Source organism: Phoca vitulina, unplaced genomic scaffold, assembly GCF_004348235.1.
Source record: "Phoca vitulina isolate PV1807 unplaced genomic scaffold, GSC_HSeal_1.0 scaffold23, whole genome shotgun sequence".
NCBI classification, from domain to species: Eukaryota; Metazoa; Chordata; class Mammalia; order Carnivora; family Phocidae; genus Phoca; species Phoca vitulina.
The window spans coordinates 23,975,272-24,000,170 of NW_022589726.1; the positions used below are offsets into that span (position 1 = coordinate 23,975,272).

The following is a 24,899-nucleotide window of genomic DNA, read 5'->3' on the forward strand; positions in this document are numbered from 1 at the left end:
GAGGAAGAAGGGCATGTCAAGAGTTATAAATGGAGTGCCCGCAAAACCCACAGCCCTCTACCAACGACTATAGGCAAAAACAGGAAGTGGTGATGGCGCATGGCTTTCTTTCTTACCAGTACGACTTCCTCTTTTAAAGTCAAACCTCCTCCTAACTTTTTAACCTCACAAAGCATCAACTAAGTTGATAAAATTCTAGTTCTGTCTCATACCTCTTTTAAGTACTTCTTTCTCTTTAGGATCATATTAGATCTTATTTGATTTGGTCGTCAGTGAGGCATATTTCTTTCATTAGACAACACAAAATACCTAACCAGCAGTGAGGCTAGTTTAAGAGCAGCTTTGCACCAAAAAAATGTAGATTTACCTACAAGGAAAGAAATGGAAGGTATTGTACAAATAATTGATCCCTGCCTGTTCCCAGCTCAGCATTTAAAAACCATCCCTTTTACTCTCTAATGTGTAAATATTACAAATAATTTCATGCTACCAGATCCTGGTGTGCTGGTCCTCTGACCCTCAGAATGTTGAAATTTAGTCACAATCTAGTGACTAGGAAGTGCACTTTGGGACTGAATAATTACATGTTTCTGCTCCTTTCTTTAAATATCTTGTGAGTTCCTTAAATGAAATAGGGACTATATTAATGACCTTGGAGTTTAAACAAATGCAACTCTTCACCCCCCCTCCCCAAAGGGAAGAATTGGAATAATACTACTATCATTTGAAAGGTTCTTTATATTTTTTCATTTTAATACTATTATTGTAAAAGTAAGAAAATCATTAAAGACCATTTTGAAAATGCATAAAATAAATTAAGTATAAAGAAATCACCCAAAATCTCACTGTTAACAGCAGGCTGTGTTAGCCTTGTGATGTATTTCATTCTAAGTTGTTTGTCTCCTGCTTACACTGTCGTTCCTCTGTGGATATTTGACTTTGGCAGACAATATAGCATCGGTGGGTAAGGCCTTTGGAGTCAGACTATGAGGGTTTGAGGGCTCTAATACTAGCTCTGTGACCTTAGACAAACTACTTAACCTAACCTCTCTGAACTTCAATTTCTTTATGTAAAATAGTAATAGTAAATACTCATAAGTGAAATATTTTAAAGTGCTTAGTGTGGGCCTGATGTATTGAAAATACCCTAAATTTATTGGTAGTAATGATCAATTGTTTTATTAATTATATTGAATCCCTATTGAAGTAAAGTTGTATGTAAAAGATAATTTTCAATTTTCCAAAATATTTAAAATTTTCACCTGGATTAGGGACTCAGAACACCTGGTCCCTCTCTCCTCACTTTCAGGCACGTCTCCTTCCATTTGGGCTCTCATTAAATAGACAATTCTTCCTCCGTGTCGCCTTTTTTTTTTTTCCCACTTAAGCTTTCCACTAGCATGGCTTCCCTGGGCCAGGAACCGTGCAGCACCACCCTGCCTCTGCAGTTACCCTCCAGAGGGTCTACTTCTGACCACAACCCCTTCCACTTCCAGGCTCCTCCCTTGGGTACTCCCACTGTGCCTGTCCTCCAGTATCATGGAGAACCTCTGTCTCTGAGAACCTCAGGGAGAAGCACACTTCCTTCCCTGTCCAGCTCAGCTGTCACGGCCTTTCACTTGAAAGCCCCTCTCTTTCCCACACTCTAAAATTCCCTTCTCCACCAGCTCTCTGTCACAATAGCTGGAAACCCCCGAATCTGAGCTCCTTAACCACGCAGATGGGTAACTCATTCAACATCCTTGCTTGGGTTCTCCATCTGCCCAGCCCTCTCTTCATCCCCAGCTAATGCTCTGCTCTCTGCAGCAGTGTTTTTAGATCCTTACTCACTTCATATAGATATGTCCCTTGGGAAGAGTTGGCAGGGAGGGTATGGAAGGGCAGAGAGAGTTAGTAGAGATAAGAGATGAGTAAAAAAAGTAGAGGGGGGAAGACAGGAAGGTGGAGACAGTTTGGAAAGGTAGGAGAAAGTGAAGGGGTAGAAGAAAGTGAAAGAGAGGCCAGTAACAGAGGGGAAGGACTGGAGAAAGATGGTTGGCCAGAAAACAGTGTGTTTCCTACAGTTTGTCCAATTGGCTTGTACTGGAATTTTAGATTTTCTTGTAAATATTCTGCATCAACCAGATTGTGTGTCTCTGAGTTTTGGAGGGAGGGGCTGTGGATTGGTGGGAAGTGATGGTAGATAAAAGACTAGTGAAAAAGACTACTTTTCCTCTGGTGCAGGGAGTTTTTATATCGACTATTCTAATCATGAGGACGGTAAAAGTTTTATACTTTTCACTGGGTTTAGAAGAGGAAGAATTATATAGTGTGGTAAGCCTCAGATCCCTTTTGGCAGGAAAGAGACGTGGCTGGGGTGGGGAAAGGTGTGTGGCATTGAAAATAATTTTATTTACTTATTTGAGAGAGAGTGCAAGTGAGCACGAGTTGGGAGGGGGGCAGATGGAGAGAGGGAGAAGCAGACTCCCCGCTGAGCAGGGAGCCCGACGTGGGGCTCGATCCCAGGACCCCGGGATCATGACCTGAACTGAAGTCAGACGCTTCACTGGCTGAGCCACCCAGGCGCCCCTAATTTAAAAATATATATGTGGTGAAACAAATAATGCCCTAAGACCCTGAGCAAGTCGACCAAAGAAAGTAGACCAGACCTCACATTGACGCTGAGAGCCAGTGAGCGTCCCAGAGGGGTGATAACGATTTAGCTGTAAATGCTTCCCCTTCACTGCAGTCTCCCCTGGACAGCTGTGGGGTCCGTGTCATAGGCAGTCGCACGTGATGGCGGCATGGCAGCCCAGCTGCAGACAGTGTGGCAGGCCACGTGGCACCAGTTCAACAGTTGTGAGAAACAGGAACACCGAGATCTGTTAACGGGGCCAGAGCTGCAGCTTTAAATCCTTGCTACTGCAAGTGTGGCTCGTGGACTAGCAGCATCCACAACACCTGGGAGCTTGTGAGAAGTGCAGAACCTCAGGTCCCACCCCACATCTACTGAATTAGAATCTTCAATGTAACAAGGCCCTAAGGAGATTCGTATATACATTAAAGTTTGAGGACAGCTGCTTTAAACTTCGGCAAGGGAGAGGACAGGGGGAGTCATGCAGGGAAGGTTGGGAAGGGTTCTCTTATTTTTTAAGAGGAATGGGTCCTGGAGGAGTTGAAAGCACTCAGGTGCATGGCAGCCCCAAACACCCCCATCTGAACACCCCCGTGGAAGCTATTTCTGGATCCAGAGTGGTGACTGCTGCTTCATCTCCCCCTTTCAAGGGCTCTGAGGCTGGGTAGGGAGTATGTCATATGATTTCTTGTTGTTTAGCTAGGCTTTTATTTTTATTTTTTATTTATTTATTTTTAAAGATTTTATTTATTTGACAGAGAGAGACACAGCGATAGAGGGAACACAAACAGGGGGAGTGGGAGAGGGAGAAGCAGGCTTCCCGCCAAGCAGGGAGCCCAATGTGGGGCTCGATCACAGGACCCTGAGATCATGATCCGAGCTGAAAGCAGACGCTTAACTGACTGAGCCACCCAGGCGCCCCTTAGCTAGGCTTTTAAAAGATAGTCTCATCATCCTTGAAGTGATGTGGGGTTGGTCTTTTTTTTTTAAGGTATAATTTATATACAATAAAATTCTCCAATTTAAAGGATAGGATTTGTAAGTTTACCCAAATATAGTTATGAAGTCACCACCACAGTCATGGCGTATACATTTCAATTGCCCGGGCACCTGGGTGGCTCAGTCAGTTAAACAACCGACTCTGGATCTCAGCTCAGGTCTTGATCTCAGGGTCATGAGTTCAAGCCCCGCATAGGGCACCACACTGGGCATGGAGCCTACTTAAAAAAAAAAAAAAAAACGAACATTTCTATTGCCTTAAATATTTGGTTCTATTGTCACCATTTTCCATTTGATTAGCATATAGTACTTGAAGAAATGGAATTTATTATAATGTTATCCAAGTAATCTTTGGGTAAGTTAGGGTAGAACAAAGAATTACAGTTTTATCAATGTGATTCAAAACAGTAACAAATAAATGTTTTTAAAATAGATGTTTAGATGTTATTGTTTAAGGTAGGAGCCAAAATTTTCTTGTACCAAATACAGTAAATATACCTAGGATCCCTGTCAAAAATATTTAAGAAATCATGGAAAGCAGGAGTATCACCAGAGGACTAGAAATGGGCAGATTTCATCCCAACTTTCAGAAATGATAAAAAGTAGATCTCAAGCATAATTCAAGAGCAAATTATTAGATAGCTTTTATGTGCAAATACTGTAGAAAATATTGCTCCATAGAGGTCAATAGGGTTTTCCTAAATAGTTGTGCTAAACTAACTTCATCTTTTGAGATAATAGTGAACTAGTAGGTCACAGGATTGTCTTAGGAAGAATGTATCTTGATTTTAGCAAGATGTTTGGCATAATCCCATATGACTTACAAATGAGATACTAATCTGTAAGTTCACTTATTCTTAGCTAAGAGTCTGTTTGGTATTGTATGTAAATTGGCAAACAGGATGGGCTACAACTCTGAATTAAACCGTCATGGCCTATCCTACAGTCTAGTAATGGAGGAAAATAATAAAGCAATGAAATAAAAACATTACTTTGGCTGCTAGGTGGAGGATGGATCAGAGAGGGCAAGAAATGAGAGACAGATACAGAGTACTACAGTTGCCCAGCAATGAGAGGTGTTGGTGGCTTGGATCAGAGTAGTGGCAGTGGAGATGGAAAAAAAAAAGTATATGGATTTAGGAACTATTTTGGAGAGAGAAGTGATAGGACACTTGCCAATGATTAGATGTGAGGGATGAGAGAGTAGATAAGAGATCAAGGGTGACTTCCAGGTTTCTGGCTGGAGCAGTTGATGGGGCAGGGGGCCATTTTCTAGATTGGGGTCTTGTTCTATTCAAAGTTAGCACCAGTGACTTGAATGAAGGCAAATTCAAGATATGAAGCTTGATGAGATAGTTGATACATGAATAAAAAAGATCAACAATTTTAAAAGATATCAGAAGATAGGAAAGACAAAATATAATGGAAAAGTGCAGAATCCTTTCAAAAAAAGTATACACAGGATAGAACCAGGAAGAGTAGCCTAATATGAGTTTCCAACAGAAGCTCAATAAGAAAAGTGTGGCTTGGTTGCCGTAAAAATGAACACGAAAATAGGTTGCCTTCAAGGAAGCATGATGTCCAGCTCAAGTTAATAATCTTAACGTGCTTTGCGCTATTTGGACCAAAACTGATGTGACGGCGTTGTGCTTTTCTTTGGCATACAGCCATGACAAAGGATGGTTGAGGAACTGGACCATGACTGAGATGTAAAGAGCCTGAACTTCCCCATCACAGGATGAAAGCTGGAAGAATTGGAGAGGTGTAGGTCAAAGGGCACAATCTGAAAATGAGCGCCATCAGATGGACTGTTTGGTGGAAGAGGGTTTCGATTTCAAGTAGATTCAAGTAGGTCCAAAGGGTGAAATGGCAGTGGTAGTTTCAGCTCAGCCTCAGTTCCTGTGAGTGGCACTTTCCAGAAACAGGATGGGATGGGTGGCGTATGTGTCCCCTGTGACACACCTTGCAGACCTGGATGCCTGTGTGTTGGATGCAGCAGAGAGGTTTCCTGTGCTGGGTGGAAAGCTGGACAGGTTGGTGTCTAAAGGTCCCTTCCTGATCCTGGAGTCTAGAATTGTTTCCTAACAGGCTCCTTCCCCATAGGGGACACAAACTCTCCGAGGATGTCCCCGCACCACCTCTTTCAATGTGTTGCCGACAACGTGAGGGTTCTCAGAAGTTCCTGACCACATTCTTCACTAGATAACTCCCCTGCCGCTGCTTCCCCAGTGCCCATGTCCAGCTACAAGTTCTGGATCCCCTTCTCTTCAAGGCTGAACATAAGTCTGAAATACCAACACCTTGACAGCTCAGTTCCTATTGCTGACGTTTAGTTGCCACCCAAACGCCTTTTTCAAGTGGTTTTTGCCATAACCATATTAGAACTTGTCGTCAATGATTAGAAGTGTGAAAGTGAACATGATGTTCGGATGAGATGAAAAAAGGAATCACTCATGTTCCTCTTAGCACAGGAATACCGGTGTATATTTCTCTTCCAGCAAACCACAATAATATGTACAAATATCTAATCGGACAAATAGAGGTACAATCACGCTCAAGACAGGAGAAATGTTCAAATAAGTCATTACATTTCTCGCAAGTCATTCCTCCTGCTCTTTCTTCTTGATGTTTTTTGTCTTTGACATCTCTGGATGCCCTTAAACTATTCTAGCATCATTATAGCCAATTAGACAACTCAGAGTTTCTTGCTAAGAATCTAAACAAGGAGATGCACTTCTCTAACTTTTAATTCCATTAATACTTCTAGATATTTTTTATAGCCTAAAGCGGTCTTAAAATTTTACATACAGGTTTTGCCTCTTACAACCTGATAGGAAAAGGGTTTTGTTTTATGTTAGTTTTTGGTTTTCGAGGGAAGCTCTATATTTTGGGAAGGATGAAGAAGACCGTCTTCAGAGGTGGGGTGGTTAAAGGCAGAGACTGTCAGACTCTCACTCCAGGTCCTTTTGTCTGGGGTGCAATGTTATGTCTCTTAAACACGGGAGCAGGGGGGTCATTTTCATCACAGTGGGAGGACCTCACTCTGCTGTTGGTAAGTGTGGAGGAGAAGATAGCTGAACTCCCTGCTAATCTCTTCCCTGAAAAACACTTTTCCCCCCGGAAAGAGAAAAAGAGGTGATAGGAGTTTATGAAGAAATCCTTTACTTCTTGCCAAGGGCCACAGGTCAGCTGAGCGTCACCTACAAAGACATTCAACCCAGTAGAATGTGTTGGGAGGCAACCATGTGCAAGAGCCATGTGGTCCCAGGGGCTGCTAGCTGAGGGAATGGATGTTTCCTTATAATGTTTCTTTTGCTAATAAGTACCCAGATCTCCTAGGCTTAGGGCCTTTGGTTAATCATTAGGTAGACATGAGAAGTTGTCCCTCCTGCTAGGCACATAGTTCCTGCAAGGTCATACTCTCTACTCATTAGCCTGGGGCCCCGTGGCAGGAACCCCTCTCCTCTCTAGGTCAGTCCCAGGGGGATAGACTCAACAGGGCATGTGGTCACTCCAGAGCAGCAGAAACTTGCATCTCTCCTATCCCCAACTGGAAGCCCATGCTAGTCCACATCATGCCCAAGTCCTCTATGGCTTGTTGCATGCACACGTAGGAGTTGCCCGTTCGTGTTCATTGTCCCTAAAAACATGAGTGAACTCTGAGCAAAATTTGAAGCTTGCTTCTTCAGAATAAATATTGTTTATCTCTTACAAGGTGAAAGAAAAATCATACCACAGTTGGGTCCTGTATCTTCCTCTCTGGCAGAGCATATCAAATCGTGTTCCATTACATATCTCAGAACTACTGGATGGGTGAATAACTGCCTGCTCTCAGTTTCTCCTGTCCCTCAGCCAGAATAGATAATAAGGGACTTACCTTCTTAATCACCCTCCCACTCAAGGATCTTAGCTAAGTCAGTATATGTCTGAATGCACTTCCTTACCATCATATCTTCACCTAAATTCACCTTTTTTTAAAAAAGATTTTATTTATTTATTTGACAGAGAGAGACACAGCGAGAGAGGGAACACAAGCAGGGGGAGTGGGAGAGGGAGAAGCAGGCTTCCCGCTGAGCAGGGAGCCCAATGTGGGGCTCGATCCCAGGACCCTGGTATCATGACCTGAGCCGAAGGCAGACGCTTAACGACTGAGCCACCCAGGCACCCCTAAATTCCCCTTTTTATTAGCTGGTCAGTTTGGTCTTCACCCAGAGTGTTAGGTTTTCTGTTCTTTCTCCCAGTGTTTGTTTTTACCTCTGCTGAGCTCTGTCCCTCTTTTATGTTTTGTAACCAATCTCTGGCATTCTGTCTGCTCTGCAGTTGATCATTGTGTACTCCCCCATTGCATATAGGAGAAGCAAAACGCCGTAAGACATGAGAGAGCCACGGAACTGTCTTTCTGCCTGGGGCAAGGGAAGTCACCTAAGGAGGTGACATCTCAGCTGGGCCCAAGGACAGTGGTTCAGTGGGTATGCGGGCTGGGGGATGGGGTTGGGAAGAGAGAGCCCACACAGAGAGAATTGCATGATGCACCAAGTACCTCTCAATGGCACTTGCTAGAAAAATCTTTGCCTTAATTACTCAAATGTGGAATCAACTGCACTAATATATTGTTCTAGGGATATATTTCCCTACATCAGGGAGTGCGTGGTTTCATTTGGGGGACTGGAACTTTTTTTCCTTTTAGCAAATAGGTTTTATTTTCAATTACCAAGTCTGTTTTAACCAAATGATTCAGAAATAATCTATGTAATCTCCCACATCATTTTAACTGTGCTTTTTCTTGAGGAGGGTTTGATAATGAGCCAGATGTACTAAAACAAAAACATGAGTTCGTCATTCAAAAAAGTCTTTTCATTTTGCTTGTCAAAATTTTCCCATCAGTTAAAAGAAGTGCTTAGTCTTTAAGAGGAACCAGGTGCAAAAAAAGTGAGTTATCTCAGTGGTCCAGTATATAGATTCAAAAATAGCCATGGAGTAATTAGATGAAAAGAACCTTAGACTTCATTTAGCTTGTGTCTATGTTATAGGTGAGGAATCTAGGGATGGGAGAAATTGAGCAAGTTGCCTAAAGTTACATGGTCATCGACAAGCCTTTCCCTCAGCCCCTACCCCCCCCCCCCCCCCCCCCGCCCAGCCCTACACCTCTTTCACACTTTCTCACACGGATGTAACAGAAAGTACATCATAGACCATAAAAGCTTTCTTTCATAATACTGTCTGAAAGTCATCTCAACTGAAATGACCTCAGAGAGCTATTTGGGCTTTGAATTAATGTAGAGGATTTGCACAGTTAGGGTTACTCAGATTCTAATGAGTAGCTCTTTATTTGGTAGAACATTTTTACTGAGGATTTTAAAGAGGGTGTGACCAATAGTTTCCAAAATTTGGATGCTACCAACAAACAGTGTTAACCATATAAATAAGCCTTTGTCCTTCTAAAATGTAAGGTCCAAGTATGTTCTTTTATAGTTATTACAAGACTTATTTTCTTTGCTTTAGGATACTTTTGACTTCTGTGACACTGCTATCTATATATTCAATAAACCTTCTTTTGATCTGTTCAAAGGAAACAGGTAAGCTGATAATATGTCTAATTTTGTTAAAGCCAGGGTGAATGATTTGCATGGTGATATTGTGAACAAGTGATATCCTCCCCATTCAGCAACTGATTATTGAACAGTACTTTGACCTACAGTCCCTCAAAAACCTATGGTGGCATTTACCCAGAGAAATAGATACAGCACCATGGAAATTAAATTGTCTTGAACACTGAGAGAATAGTGTTGCCATTTAAAGCACACCTCCAATTATACCTATTTTTCTAGTTTAAGATGACTTCATTTGAAAGGCTTCAGTTTTTCCTTAGGTCTTTATAAATTCAGAACAAGGATCCCAAGTTTTGATATTATAGACTTCAAGATTTTAAAAGTAAATGGAGCTTTCATTCTCTCGTGTGTGTATTCCAAGGAGAAAATGTTACACCCGAGGCAATGTGGGAGCAAGGGTGCTGTGGAAAGGCTCCAAGTTCTGGGGAGTGTAATACCTGAAATGTTTGTTTTCTATTCCTGGGACAAATGGATTCTGTTTGTAATACTTTGACTTTTACTTTAGCTAAAACCACATTAGCCAACTATTACTGTACAGAGACGACTCCATTTAACTGGGACATTTTGTAATAGATCGAGGATCTACCATTGTCTTGTTTAAACACCAGTCTTATGAGAGATTAAACAAAGTTTTAATTATAGTCTGACCCATATTGTTTTCTGTGAACATTTTGAAAACGTGAACCGAACTGTCATAAAGAAATATAAACATGTTTTTTTAATGGATGGTTTAGCAGTTTAGTATTTATTGAGATGAGACAGTTGAACATGTTAGGATTTTGCTGTAGCCAAATTATTCTTTTGACAGATTTATCTATTGGTCTCTTTTCTGAGTTGCATATCTTTGAACTAAATTTTACAAATGATCAACGTTCTGGTGTTGACTATCATATGTTTGTTATTGTGTTTAGGACATACGAGGCATTCGTGGAATGTTATTAAAATAATCCCTTGTTAGCCTCATCAGTTCACATAATTAATTCAAAAGGAAACTTCTGTCCCAACTCTAAGGATTTTTATTTTTAAATCAAATCTTTACTTTAATGATATGCACCAGATTGAGAAGGAGATCAGAGTAGGAATCTCCCCCCTCCTTCCCAAGGAGGAAGACTCTTTGAGATAGTTAAAAATAAGCCTTTTATGACCTAATAATTGAATTGTAAATGCTTTTGTAGCCAACCTGAAAAAGGAGAAATGGTGGTCATGTCTGACATTTTAAAATGTCACGAGGTTGCAACACCTTAACCCTTGCAAAGCCCAAAAGGCTACGTGTGTGATTTTGAGAAAGACAGAATAACTTGGGGAATAGTCCATAGAGTGAGGAAATATTGGCTTTCTTTAACTTTTAGATCCCTGTGTCATTTCTTGTGTTCTCAACTATGATTTTTAAATAGGCTGCATGGTTTATGAAAAGCTGGGAGAACAGGTCTTTGGCACCACAGGGAAGCTCGTAATCTTTGGAGCCACCTCTCTACAGAACACTGGAGGTAAAAAGAACACGCTTCTCTATGCATAACTTTAAAGTATGTGAATATTATTATCTTTTCTAATTCTGGTGGTTGGGTGGCCGCATGAATTTTAACAAAATGGAAGCAGTATCGTTCTCCTTGCTAAAATGGCACATGGAAAGTAAGGCAGAAAGTAAGAGCAGTCACTCATTTAAAACCAAGTATACTGAGTAGCCAAAACTGTCTTTGTGTCTTATTGAAGGTCAGTCTAAGAACAGGCTGGTAGCCTTTTATATAGCTTGCAACATGAGCCTTAGTATCTTCTTTCTAAAAATGTTCTCATTTTCCTCTAGCAATGCTGAGCTACCTCTTCATAGTAAAAAATGAACTACCCTCCGCCATAAAGTTTCTCATGGGAAAGGAAGAGGCATTTTCGTAAGTTATAGACCATTTTTTTGCAAGATAACGAAAATATTTTTAATGTAAATGTGGGTTAACCAAAGTTTTTGTTTTATGAAAACCGGAGGCACCTGAGTTTTCCCTGGGTTGTTTTTTTCTTACTCTGTTGTTCCAACAAATTTCTCTGGGGCTGTTATATAAATGAAAGAAGCAGGGAAAGCCATTTGACTCTGAGCATTTAAAAGGTAGATTTATCTGTCAGGCTGCAAACAGTAGATGCTGCATCCCCCAGAGAGCCTGAAATCTATATCTAGTTTCTACAAAACAGAATGGATACAGAGTATTTTTAACACAGACATATATTTAACACAGAAGTGGAACACGCAAAAACATTAAGACCCTAGTCTCTTTCTTAAAGAAGGGAGCAAAATTTACATGAGCTGACTTCATTAAAGATAAGCTTGGAAAATGTTGGGGCTACACCTGGCATGTTTTCACTCCTTCTTGTTTAACAGTTCTTGTCAGTCTTAGTGTTTCTGCCTTCTTTCAAGGGAGAATTGTAGGAGCCAGAGTTCCTCGCGTTCTGTCATCAGGACTCAAGGTCAAATACAAGAGGTTAGGGAGAAAGCGATGCCTACCTGTGCTGACTTGTTTTTCAATGGTATCAGCCAAGCAAAACAAAAAGGAACTTCTCCTTAAATAATTGATAAGACATGTTGTAATCGGACGGAATGCAGTGTGTGCATTCAGCTTTGAAACCACGTAAATTATTCAGAGGAATGCCACATTTAGCTGATGGGGGAGGGAAAAAAAAAATCCCTTCTTCCATCACTTGGGAGAGAGACGATAGTAAATGGGGAGTGGTTGGGTTAAAGTGTTTGGATAAACCTGAATAATGATAGAAATTAATGGTAAAAATTAATAATAGTAAAAACTCATTAAAACATATTGTGAAATTTTACATTTGAGAAAAAATGTGACTTTCTACGGAAATATGACCCAACCACTTAAATGCCTTTTTCAGAGCCTGGTATGTGGATGGCCGAGTTCTGGTGGTGGTAGTTACTTTTGGCATAATCCTCCCTCTGTGTCTCTTGAAGAACTTAGGTAAGGAAAGAGCTTGCTTTTATCATAGTCTCTGCAGTGCCCAAATGAGTCAGAAACCTAATAAAAATGAACAACTTTGCCCCCTCTACTTTCACTTGTAGGGTAAAGATTAAGTGAATGATAAATTACAAGTATTACTCAGGCTTGACTTTAATATGGCATAAAAACACTGGTTAGTATGTGACCTCCTAAGCAATCCCTCTACTGAGCTGTAGAGGGGGGCAGTGAGGTTCTGGGGCCAGCAACAGACACAGGGCCACATCCAATAGCACAACTTACAGGCTACTCTGAGAAAAGTACAGAAAATGGAATTCTCCTTATACAAGGTCTTAAGTATCCTGATTATTTAGAGAAGTAGATTTTCAAATCTATCAAAACAGAAAGTTGCTTATATTTATCCCCTGAAGTATTATGAATCACTCTTAAATTATCAGAGTCTAACCAATCTCAATTATTTGCTTCACTGAAGGGAAAGAGAGAAGTGACAAGTCAAAGGCTACAGATAATCACCAAGTCCTATCCACTTGGTTTTGACATTTTTTGTGTGTATGTTTATATTTGGAGACGAGTGTGTCTCATGTTATGGGAATTGTATACATTGAATAATGTGGCCAGACTGCTATCCAGTCCAAAACACATCTCCTTTAATTCTGGGCTAATTCAAGGAAGACATTTAGGTTATAAAGTTCTTACCCCAAATGATTGCTAACCATAGTGTTTTGTTTTGTATGAAAAATATCAAGCCTCTGTAGCTGTTATGTAAGATCTAGAAGTAGATCTTAAAAACGACTTAATTTTCTGGTTTCTAGGTCTGTGTTTCGGCTTCTCTGTATATATACATGTAGCTCTTTTCAGATTAAGGAGGGAAGGGCTCTTCTCCAGGGATGAGAATAGTGCAACCTCCCAGAGACCACTTACTCTGCCTTTGTGGAAGTTACAGTGGTTGGGGGACTTCAAGGGGAGCAAGGTGAAGATCCCCAGATGCTCAATTTATTCCTAGAAATCACTTCATCTCCTCTCTGTATGCCCCTCATCTGGGACGAGAAGTATTACGTAGCTGATATTCAGTATGTATACAATAAGTCCGTAATAAAGAACTATCGAGTAGATCAAAGAGTAAATGCATTTGGCCGTAAGATTCCATTCAGAGTAGATGGGGCACCTGGGTGACTCAGTCGTTAAGCGTCTGCCTTCGGCTCGGGTCATGATCCCAGGGTCCTGGGATCGAGCCCCGCATCGGGCTCCCTGCTCAGTGGGAAGCCTGCTTCTCCCTCTCCCACTCCCCCTGCTTGTGTTCCCTCTCTCGCTGTGTCTCTCTCTGTCAAATAAATAAATAAAATCTTTAAAAAAAAAAAAAAGACTCCATCAGAGTAGAGCAACAAAGAGCTATGGCCAAATTTGGAAGGCTCTTTTTTCCCTATCTGGGAATCTTCATTGTCTAGTGTATCAGGGAAAACGGGAATCAAAGCGGTAATATGATATTTTTATTTAAAGTCACCATTATTTTGTCAAATAAAGGAGCACTCTCAAGTAATAAATCTTATATTCACATAGGCATGTTTGTATATTATTGGAACTCTGCTGGAAATAATGCATTGAGGGGCGCCTGGGTGGCTCAGCCGTTAAGCGTCTGCCTTCGGCTCAGGTCATGATCCCAGGGTCCTGGGATCGAGCCCCACATCGGGCTCCCTGCTTGGCGGGAAGCCTGCTTCTCCCTCTCCCACTCCCCCTGTTTGTGTTCCTGCTCTCGCTAACTCTCTCCCTGTCAAATAAATAAATAAAATCTTTTAAAAAAAAGTTAAAGAAATAATGCATTGAAAGAAACAAGGTGATACATGAAATAATAACAATAAATTTTTTCAACTTTTCTTTTAGGGTATCTTGGCTATACTAGCGGATTTTCTTTGAGCTGTATGGTTTTTTTCCTAATAGTGGTAAGTGCTGATGAAAATGGTTGGTTTGGTTTTGCCATAGTACAATGCCATGCAGCAGTTATTCATTGTTTAGCTTTATTTGATAATGTCTATATTGTTTCTCCTATATTCCTTAATACCAGGTTATCTACAAAAAATTTCAAATTCCCTGCATTGTTCTGGAGCTAAATTCAACAATAAGTGCTAATTTAACAAACCCTGACATGTGTACGCCAAAATACATTACCTTCAATTCAAAGGTAAGTTTCCTTATATTTTAAATATAAAAAAGAGCATTTTACTAAGAGCATTATCGTTCTCATATTTGTTGTAATTAAACTGCTTTGAAAGTATTTGTTCTCAATAGAGCACCATACCACTGCTTCCCAAATTCCATAATTTGGAGACCTTTGAGAAATAGGCAAATATTACATTTCTTGCTTCCTCTTATCCAGTTTACATAAAGGACAACCTTAAGCATTCTCTGTGAAAATCTCTTTCTGGATCATTGTCTCAGCGCCTCTCTTCCTTGTAGATCTTTAAAAACAAATTAATGCCATCGTTAGCCCACTGCTCTTCCCTGGTGGTGACAGAAAGGCATCCCTCAAGTTTCCCCAGCTCACACAGTTGAAATACAGATACCGAAATACAGATACACAAATTGACACTTAGCAAACTTTCATATAGTTGGGATGCTGCTAATAGCATGGAGAACAGTGGACTATGGAACCAATCACGCTTGGATTTAAATCCTTCCACAAGTTACCAAACCCCATGTGAAAAACAAAGATTCTGTTCTGTCTCTCACAGGGTTTTTTTTTTAGAATGGGCCTGGTCCAGTGCTTGCACAGACTTAAAGCATGAGAAATGTTACTTTTCTTCCTTTTTTTTTTTGCATCAGAAGTTGTATTGAGTTTGAGAGTTTTAAAAAGTCTTATCTAAGAAAACTAAAGAGATCTCTCTCTCTCTCTCTCTCTCTCAACTCTAAGGACACAGCCAAAGTAGTGACTGAGGAAGTAGTTGTCTTTTTAGATGCCATCTTTTAAGTCTGATTTGATGCACCCTATAGAGCAAAGAGCAGTGGAACAGAGATGGGAGAAGTCCTGGGCATGTCACCTAACCTGTTGGAGGGAGTCGGGAGAGCATCAGTGGTCTGTCTACTGCTCAGGGTTGTTGTAGAGACTCCGTGAAATAATGCAGGGAAAGTGCCCGGTGACTGGCCAGCGCCATGTAAATATGGGATGATGCTTTGCCTGAAGCAGTAAAATAGGATGTAGGTGAGGCGAACCTAAAACCCCTGTGTGCCAAGTGCCTCATGTCTCAAGCTAGATAAGCTCTCTTAGAAAGGCTGCTTCTATTTTTGGTATCAAAGCCCTCCTAATAACCGAATAATCCAGGGATTCTGAAGAGCTGTCAGAGAAAACGACAGCGCAGAAATATTGGAGCGGAATAATTTTTAGAGTAAAAAATGCTTCTTCTTAATGTTTATTTTTCTCTTTCAAATAGACCGTGTATGCTTTACCAACCATTGCGTTTGCTTTTGTCTGCCACCCGTCAGTCCTGCCAATTTACAGTGAGCTTAAAGAGTAAGAGATTTGCTTTTTTTTTTACCTTAATCATTTTTTACATCCCCTCGTTAGTACACAAGTACTGTATTAAAATAAATAGATTTGTATAATGAACCTCCATGGACTAATCAGCTGGCTTCAACATTTACTTTCGGCCATTCTTGAGCAAGTACTATATTAAAGGAAAAAAAGAACAAGAAAAATCAGAAATCTGCAGTATGTTTTGGCCGTAAATACATAAAGTGGCCAACTATGTGGACTTATTTTGTTAAATTGGTTTTTTCACATACTATATTACTTAGGAGAGTTCAAGTATTTGTGTTGCTTTATGTCAGTTATGCTTATTTTGCAAGTGTATAATAATAATCAGATTCATGTATAAACTGCAGAATGCGTTGTGTCTGATTTGCCTCTTACTGGTTTAGAGGGAAAAGGCTGCAAAATCAGGCAGAAAGAAATTAATGTTAAGGCCACAAACTGGACAAGAGAATATTATTGTTCATTTTAAACTATTAAGATGATTCTATAGATTTGTAAATGATTGCTGTTTTAGAGAAAACTGAAGTCCTGCTTATAAATTTCCTCCTGGGTTCTCATTTTAGCCTACTGTTAAGCAGACTTTACAGATAAAAATAGTCTTCATGGCATAGTCTTAAGCTCAGAAAAGATATACAATATAGCTGTCTCTTTCCATTTTGAAAAATAAAATATCATTTAGCATTGATTCACTCATGACTCTTCCTCTTTCATATTTAATTGATATATGGGTAAGTTTTAAAATATCTACATCTACCTATGTGTACATCAATCCTACCTTATGATCCTATACTTAGGACATTTATAAATATGTCTTTGACATCTTTTAAATGTAATAGTCCAGCTTTTAGTTTGTAATTTTCTGATGTGTGTACCTCTCAATTTTTCCTGTTATGACACAAACAAATGTTATGACTATCGTGGTCTGTTATTGAGTACAAGTCTTATAGATGAATTATTTGGGCCATTAAAGAAACTTAAAGGTTCACCCAAACTCCCAGACTAAACTTGACTTAAGAGATAGAGCCCTTCATCATCACAGTTGTGATCACTTGGGTACTTACTGCTCTGGAAACATAGACTTCCAGGTGCATCCCTGAAGCTACTCAGTGGGAAAAAAGGAACCTAAATAAGAGCTTTAGCAACAGAACACCTGAGGTCAAGTTCTAGCCTTGCCCCTGATCTCTGGGCTGGGAGATTTGAATTTATTCTGCCCTTTTCCCCGTACATGCTGAGTATGGAGATAATATCAAAAACAAATATTAAAAAATATTCTCTGCCCTTCAGATGAGAACCTGATATTCTTTCAAAAGAATGGGGAAGGACATTTGAGGGATTGGTAGTTCCATGAATCTCTCTCTCACAATACCCGTTTGGTATAAAAGAAGTTATTTTAAATTGCTGGGGGCAGGGGAGGTGGAAGGGGGGTAATCTCAGCTGGTCATATCTTCCCTAGCCTGATAGAAAGTTGTTAGTATTCTTCAGTGTTAACACCAGTACTTAAATTCAGTAACATGGTTTTTAATTTTTAAAATTCCCTTATTTTTGTTCCTAGTCGATCACAGAAAAAGATGCAGATGGTTTCCAATATCTCCTTTTTCGCCATGTTTGTTATGTACTTCTTGACTGCCATTTTTGGCTACTTGACATTCTATGGTAAGTGACTTCTGTTAGCACATAAATAGAGGTGTTTGTAAGTAAATTAGTGAAAATCAGTATCCAAATAACTTTTAACATTTTAAAAGAGATTTATGTATTTATTTTAGAGACGGAGAGAGAGAGAGAGAGAGAGAGAGTGTGCGTGCGCCGTGGGAAAGGGCAAAGGGGAGGAGAGAGTCCTGAAGCAGACTCCCTGCTCAGCCCAGAGCCCGGTGCATGCGGCTCAATCCCAGGACCCTGAGATCATGACCTGAGCTGAAATTGAGAGTCAGCTGCTTAACTGACTGAGCCACCCCAGCACTCCAATATCCAAATAACTTTTAACACGATAACCCAAAAAAAGCAACAAACCTACCCATTGATTTTGCTGGTCTTTTCGTCTACATAAAGCCAATGGTGATGATTCCTTTACATATTTGTGCAGACAGCACAATAGAATAATTACTGAAACAAGATACTGTAATTTTTTTCTCCTAATACTGTCCTTAAAAGAAACTGCATTTTATAAGCATGCCACCTTTACTGAGGAAAGTTTAAAACTAGACCAGAGAAGGCTCTCCTAATTGCTGTTGCGAATTGAGTCAGATTCCATTAATAGAGAAGAGAGACAGAGACAGATGTTGAAAGTGAGAAAGAGCAGAGTGCTACACCCATGACACTTGTGTTAATTAAAAATAAAACGCCTGATTGTTCACTGGAAGTTGGAGCTCTGCAAAGATCTGAAGGAATGGCAGAGAAGGTTCAAAGGAATGAAATCTGAAAAAGAGAACAACTGGGTTTCATTTGTAACTTATTGGCCCTGTAGGAACAGTTTTCCTTCTTTTATTAGGTCTTCATCCTCTCCTATTCAAATGATCCTCAAGCTGTATTTAACATCTTTCATTACCATTATAATTTGGGACCTGATTTAAATTTAAATACATATACCTCACATTGTTCTCTATTAAACAATATTTCTTTGAGGCATTTTTTTTCCATAAACACAAATATCTCAAAATTTAAGCTCGTTTGGAGATGATTAATTCAGCCTGGAGAGCATGGCTACCCTGCTTATACAGTTGCATTGTTACCATTTTCACAAGCAACGGCAGACAGCATTGTCCGATGAATCCATAAATGCCATGTTGAAGTTTTGCATACAAATAGTGTTTCTAGATTTCCTGCAGAGTTGCAGGGCTGGGGGTAGGTAAAAGGAGGGAGGGAGAGCTTCATGTTCGTTGAACAATCTCACTGTTGTCCACGCCATGAGTTTTCTTTGCAAATCCATATTCCCCCCCCCATAAAATAAAATGCCAAACCCTTTTATACTCTTCGGTTAAAGAAAAAGGCTCAGCTATTTTTAGATGGTTATAAATCTTGACTCAAGAAAATTAGAACTAGTGAGATTTTTATTATAACCTAGGCTCCTTTTCCAAAACTGAGACCAATCTATGGCACAGAATAGAATTGGAATTCCACCCTTGGAACCTTGAGACTGGTACAGTGAGAAGTCCTTACAAGAGACATGGCAGGAGGGGAAGAAGCTCTTGTCAAAGCAGTGAGCATTCGCAGGGACTGCCATTAGAGCTTTGGTTGTCTTTGAAATCACGTTTGGAAGTTCAGAGTTAAGAAGAAGTTCAAAGTCGTACATAAGCTAGATACTTTTTTTTTTAATAAGAAAAACATACATGGAAGAGAATTCTTTCCTGCTGGTGGTGAAGTTCGTTTGACGAGTGGCACCAAGTGGGGGAAAGTCTAGATTAAGAAGGGTTTTGTGCGGGCCACCTGGGTGGCTCATTCAGTTAAGCATCTGCCTTCGGCTTGGGTCATGATCCCGGGGTCCTGGGATCGAGTGCTGCGTCGGGCTCCCTGCTCATTGGGGAGAGCCAGTTCTTCCCTCTGCCCCTCACTCCACTCGTGATCTCTCTCAAATAAATTTAAAATCTTGAAGAAAAAAAAGGAAGAAGAAGGGTTTTGTGCTTCAACTGTACGTTCTTTTTAACCCCAGTTTACGCCTAGATTGAATTCAGTATAAACCGAGCATCCCCACACTGTGTAGCTGCTTCTAGCGATGACTGTAAATTCCTCTTAAAGTTACATATGGACAAGTGGAGCCTGTCTCACACAGGGCATTCCTCTTCTCAACTTCATAAATTGTTTTAATAGTTACTTCGACACCCAGAACATTGCTTCCCTTGCCCTTTATTTAGGTTGCGAGTTTGTTGTTCAGATAAACTGTCATTCAGCAGTGTGCCTTGTTTCTTTCTCAATACTCTCTTTTTCTCGCTTTAGAAAAGGTGCAGTCAGACCTCCTTCACAAGTACCAGAGTAAAGATGACATTCTCATCCTGACAGTGCGGCTGGCTGTGATTGTTGCTGTCATCCTCACAGTGCCCGTGTTATTCTTCACGGTGAGTAACGGGCCTCAGGGCCCTATAAGAAAAGCTGAGGTCCCGCCCTTCCTTCGTGTTCCGACCCTGCTCCAGAGAAAGCCTGCTGCAGGGAACTTCCCGGTGTCGCTGGAATGGTACCAGGGAGGCATCCCCAAGACTCGGTTAAGGCTCTTCGGAAAGAAAGTAGGGTCAGTGAGATAGGGCGGACTCTGCTGGGATGAATCTTAATTCTCATTAATCTGTTCCTTCTTCGCAAAGAAATGTAGACAGAGTGTTTGGATCTTGCTTGCGCATGATGAGAGAACAGAAAGGGACCGGAGGAGCATACTTAGTCATAGATAAAAACGGAAATTATCCCCCACTGGAGCAAACTACCAATTTGTAAATAAACATACTTTCCTTAAGTCAAGCCCCCCTGCCTATAATACTGCACAATGTTTTACAAAACATTTCCCAGATTCCTGTGCACCAGGACGTGAGTTTCTGCTGAGGACGTGAAGGTTGGCATGCTGGGGGTCCTCACAGAGCCTTTGTTTTCTTTTCCTGTAGGTTCGTTCATCTTTATTTGAACTGGCTAAGAAAACAAAGTTTAATTTGTGTCGTCATATCTTGGTTACCTTCATACTCTTGGTTATTATCAACTTGTTGGTGATCTTCATACCCTCCATGAAGGACATTTTTGGGGTCGTAGGTACGGCTTTATGAACTTTACATTTCTCGTTCTACAACAGCTGTTTAGAAAGCTAAAATTTCACCGTAACAACTTCCTTTTTTTTTTCTTATTTTACAGGAGTCACATCTGCTAATATGCTTATTTTCATTCTTCCTTCATCTCTTTATTTAAAAATCACAAGCCAGGATGGAGATAAAGGAACTCAAAGAATTTGGGTATGTCTCAGGCCAGCCACTCTAATTTTTCTGATTGGTTTTTCATTTAAATATACCAAATGAATAGCCCACCTCATCCTACTTTTAGCAGCCTCAGAGGGGGAGCAGCAGTCCTGTAGTTTTCCCCTTTGGGAGATTTAAAATACCGTATCAGACTCTGATCTGTTCTCTCAAAATGTGTTACTGTGCCTTAGCTTTTGCTCTGAGCTAGGGTAGGGCCAGCTGGGAAACTGGACGTTTGTCATCCTGCGTCTCTGTAAGGCGACGCCTTGTCTTTAACAAGCTAGGAAAGGGAGAGGGACTCGAAGACTTAATGCAGCCCACTGTTTCTGTACCATTCTTAGCCCCGTAACTCCCTCCGACAGCCCAGGGCACATGGGGTGCCTTCATTAAAATGGCTGAGTTCTCTTCAAGAGCCTTCTTATGATTTGACAGAAATATTTTGGAACAACAGACCTGGATTCAGAAACTACCTTTCTATATTGGGATTCCTGTTTCCAGGTGTGGTGAAGTTCAAAGGCATCTTGAAGGTGGTGCACTTGGAGCGAGTGAGGGAAGCAGGGGTGTGTGGCTACTGCCTGAGTACCTCCTGGAGCACCATTTTGTTTGGCCTCGGAGAAGGCTTCTCAGCCGCCCTCCCAGATAGTGTAAGCGCTCCAATTGCACACATGACCTGAGTCAACAGACCCGGATGAGAGTTGTAGGCAGGAGGGATCATCCTTGTGCATTTAGGAGAAGCCACACTGATGCTGGTACAGCATCTACTTCCCCAAAAGGATTATCCCTGAAACCGTAAGTCCCAAGTCCTTCTAACTCGTACCAGTAGGGGAGGGGCTCCATAAGGACAGAGAAGGAGCAGCTCCTCTGGCATAGCAGTAAAATATAGTCAGATTAAATCTGAAAGTGCTTAGAGGCCTGTTGCCCATGAGTTCTCTGGGCCTCCCCAACCCTGCTCCTACCTTAAAACTGGTAGTAGGATCTAGCAGATAGCATTAGACAAGGGCTCCTGTCCATGTGGGACCCCACGGGGAGTTAGACCAGACCTATGATGGAAAGCCTGTGTATAACCCCACCATTTGCCTCTTCTCCTTCCCTTAGCTCCGCCCTCCAGGTTCCAGTCCAGCCCCCTTGGCTCTCATGTTACTTCATCCTTCTCCCTGCAAAGCTCTCCTTGGATACTTTGAAGGCCAAGCAATTTCTAATCTCATGTTCTCCAGATTCTGGTTTTAGTGACCTGTCCCCCCTTCTGGCCTTCCTCAACCCTTACAATAAGTTAATTCTGGACACCCATTTCCTATTTCACTTGATCAAATAGACTTTGCTTTTATATATCTTTTTTTCCCACTTTTTCAGAAAGAAATGTTTGCCTGCCACCGATAACCTCGGTTGGTTGGTAAAAAGTAACAAAACAACCTCTATGTTTTCAAAGGCCTTTCTTTTTTTTTAGTTGTAATCTTAGTTTGAAAGAAACTGTAAGGATGCCCGGTGAGTTATAGAACGGATTTGTTCTGAGATGACTGTGAAGTCAAAGAACAGAATGTGGAGGATGGCCCCGCATAGCTGGTTCTTGTTTTCCCATCCTTGGAGAATCAGATCCTTACAATCTTGGAATGATCCTCACAGTTCAGCAATGGTTATAACAAACTCCAAATACAAGGGGACACAAAAAGAGAGGGAAAAGCATTTCTATTTTTTTCCCAGGTGTATGTGGGAGATGTTGGCTTCCCTGAAAATAACCCATGCCTTTATGTTGCTCCAGGCCGCCCTTTTCTTGGTCCTGGGGGTGTTGTTCTCCCTGGTCAGCATTCCCTTGGTCATCTACGACTGGGCCTGCTCATCAAGTAGTGACAAAGGCCACTGAGACCAGCTGAGGACAGGAAACGTTCCGGCCCGCGGCTCGGTCACATCACCACACATCAGCAATCTCTCATCACTTCTTTCGCAAGTTTACAGAAGCAAAACAGAAATTCACAAGATACTTAAAATGGAATAACACTTCGGTAGCAAAACAGAAACCTGTTTCTATAATGGTTCCTGTCCCTCTAAGAGTTGGGATCAATTTAAGGATTGTGGATTTTTTTTTTTTTTAAGCTTCATGCAATTGTATTTCTCAGTACTCTTCACAGTCAGTTATTTTTCACTCTCCTAACTCTATTTTTTGTGACTTCATGGTCCCTTAGAACTTTGAAAACATAATTATCGATCATGTTTATTTATTATGCATCCAAGTTTCCAAAATAATTTTCCTGCCAATGTTCTGCTCATGCCATTGGTACCTTTTTAGAAGAGAAAAGAATCTCGAATTGTATATAGTTATTTTGCTTTACAGAAAAAGAAAATGGTTTCATAAATATTTTGCCTACTTTGGTTAACATAGCACACAGGGATAATCATGAGAGAATGACAGGGTGTGCGCCCCCGCGGGATCAGAGCCTACCCAACATTCGAGGTGGCCCTGGTCAGCCTGGCCGCCAGGCTCTGGTGGCCCAATGGCCTTCACTGGTACTACATCCTGCTTCAGCAGAGACCGTCTCCAATGAGTGTTCTTTGCTGGGAAGGGGGTGAGAATGATTTCTTACCTTGGTAAACATCTTAAACTACACATTTGGGTTATCTAGCAAATGAAGTTTTGTTTCCCTCTTGGCCAGTTGTGTCAAAGTTACTCTAATCTGAGTCACCTTCCACTGAGGGAGACCCATGACACCTTTGTAATAAACTGAGAAGCACGAGTATTGCAAAAAGAGCATACAAAATGCCTAAGAAAATATTCCTGTGATGCAAAAACCCTACATCTGTATTGTTGGAGGGAGAAAAAACACTTTCTTAAATTATAAACCCAGCAGCTTTTATTCATGTCCACCAGCTTTTTGCACAGGGAATAATGTGTATCTAACCAAGGATGATCTAGGATAAGTAATTCCTGTTTTATATTGGGTACTTTAGGGGGGTCTTTAAAAGACTTGTTTTATATCTATAAATTTAGGTTATTACAAATACAAGATTTTTGTACCTTAAATAAGCCTCATTCCTATTTCTTCTCCATTAACAATCCACTCAGAGTCTTGGAAAAAAAAAAAGGAAAGGAAAAGAACCCTCAGAGACTGCCTTTGAGAAGAACTTGTGACAGAATCAGTGTACCTTCCTTCCCTCCGACGGGGACTTAGGTGCATGTGCCGCCCCCCCTTCTCGTCCCTAACCAAAGGGTCGGCCAGTACCCTGCCCAACATGACCCGCACGAGAGGACAGAATTGCCTCAGACCCCTACTCCAGCCCCACTATCTCCTAAAGGGGGTGGAAGGAAATTACACGGAGACTGAAAAAGAAGAGAGTTGGGGACAAGGCATAGCTTGGAAAGTTGGGGGGCAATAAGGAAACCCAGAACCGCATCCTCCCAAAGCTGGACCATCACCTGTGATTGGACTGTCTCTATCACACAGTAAGAAATGTTTGTGCTCTGGGAGCTGGTCTCTTGAAATAGGACTTGTGTTTTATTTATATTCCGGTTGAATTTCTCAAACACATAGTTCACCAAGCACAGATTTCTTATCCAGAGATAAGTAGAATCTAACCGCAGACTCTTGGCAGGATTTCCAAGCACTTAGGTCTGGGTTCTGTTCCTCCCTCACTCAAATCCCCAAAGGTCTTGCTCACCATTCACTGGGAGTAACAAGGAACTGTCCCCTCCCCCTTTACAGACTAACGTCCCATAGAAAAGGCAGGCATCGGGGCGCCTGGGTGGCTCAGTTGGTTAAGCGACTGCCTTCGGCTCAGGTCATGATCCTGGAGTCCCGGGATCGAGTCCCTCATCGGGCTCCCTGCTCAGCGGGGAGTCTGCTTCTCCCTCTGACCCTCCTCCCTCTCATGCGCTCTGTCTCTCATTCTCTCTCTCTCAAATAAATAAATAAAATCTTTAAAAAAAAAAAAAAAGAAAGAAAAGGCAGGCATCGAAGCACCTTGTTGTGATCCTCTTGGGGGAGAAGGAAAGGTTATTTCCTGCATTTCTTGGTAGGATCATCATAGCTTTTAATGTACTGTTGCAGAATTATATCCACATTAGGTCAGAGTTCAGGTAATTAGATGTGAATACCTACCCATACGTGAATACCTAACCTAGTAAAGTCCATAGCCACCTCTGTCCTTTTCAGCAATGTCTTCCATATTGGATGAACAGGGAGAGAAACCGAGCAAAACAAGTCTGTTGGCCCTGGGAGGCTTGTCTAGGGCACCGAGTAATGAAATAGCCAGGTAGTGGACTGACCCTCCATTAAAAAAAATACCTAGTTGAGT

The 24,899-nt window shown here is 41.2% G+C and overlaps 1 protein-coding gene across 5 annotated transcripts in view; it reads left to right on the forward strand.

The window, feature by feature from the left end:
• The window catches only part of SLC38A1 (solute carrier family 38 member 1), a 63,505-nt gene extending 39,102 nt beyond the window's left edge, over positions 1-24,403 (forward strand). For 4 of the 5 annotated variants that reach the window (XM_032420371.1, XM_032420372.1, XM_032420375.1 and 1 more), the window contains 12 exons: positions 9,116-9,189; positions 10,617-10,709; positions 11,024-11,105; positions 12,094-12,176; positions 14,052-14,110; positions 14,233-14,349; positions 15,596-15,675; positions 17,249-17,349; positions 19,624-19,742; positions 20,274-20,415; positions 20,515-20,612; positions 22,372-22,473. In XM_032420371.1, coding sequence (XP_032276262.1) covers positions 9,116-9,189; positions 10,617-10,709; positions 11,024-11,105; positions 12,094-12,176; positions 14,052-14,110; positions 14,233-14,349; positions 15,596-15,675; positions 17,249-17,349; positions 19,624-19,742; positions 20,274-20,415; positions 20,515-20,612; positions 22,372-22,473 — 1,150 coding nt within the window. Of the gene's footprint in view, positions 1-9,115; positions 9,190-10,616; positions 10,710-11,023; positions 11,106-12,093; positions 12,177-14,051; positions 14,111-14,232; positions 14,350-15,595; positions 15,676-17,248; positions 17,350-19,623; positions 19,743-20,273; positions 20,416-20,514; positions 20,613-22,371 lie in introns of all 5 variants that reach the window. The other variant, XM_032420374.1, reaches the window with a different exon arrangement.
• The last annotated feature ends 496 nt before the right edge of the window (positions 24,404-24,899 follow it).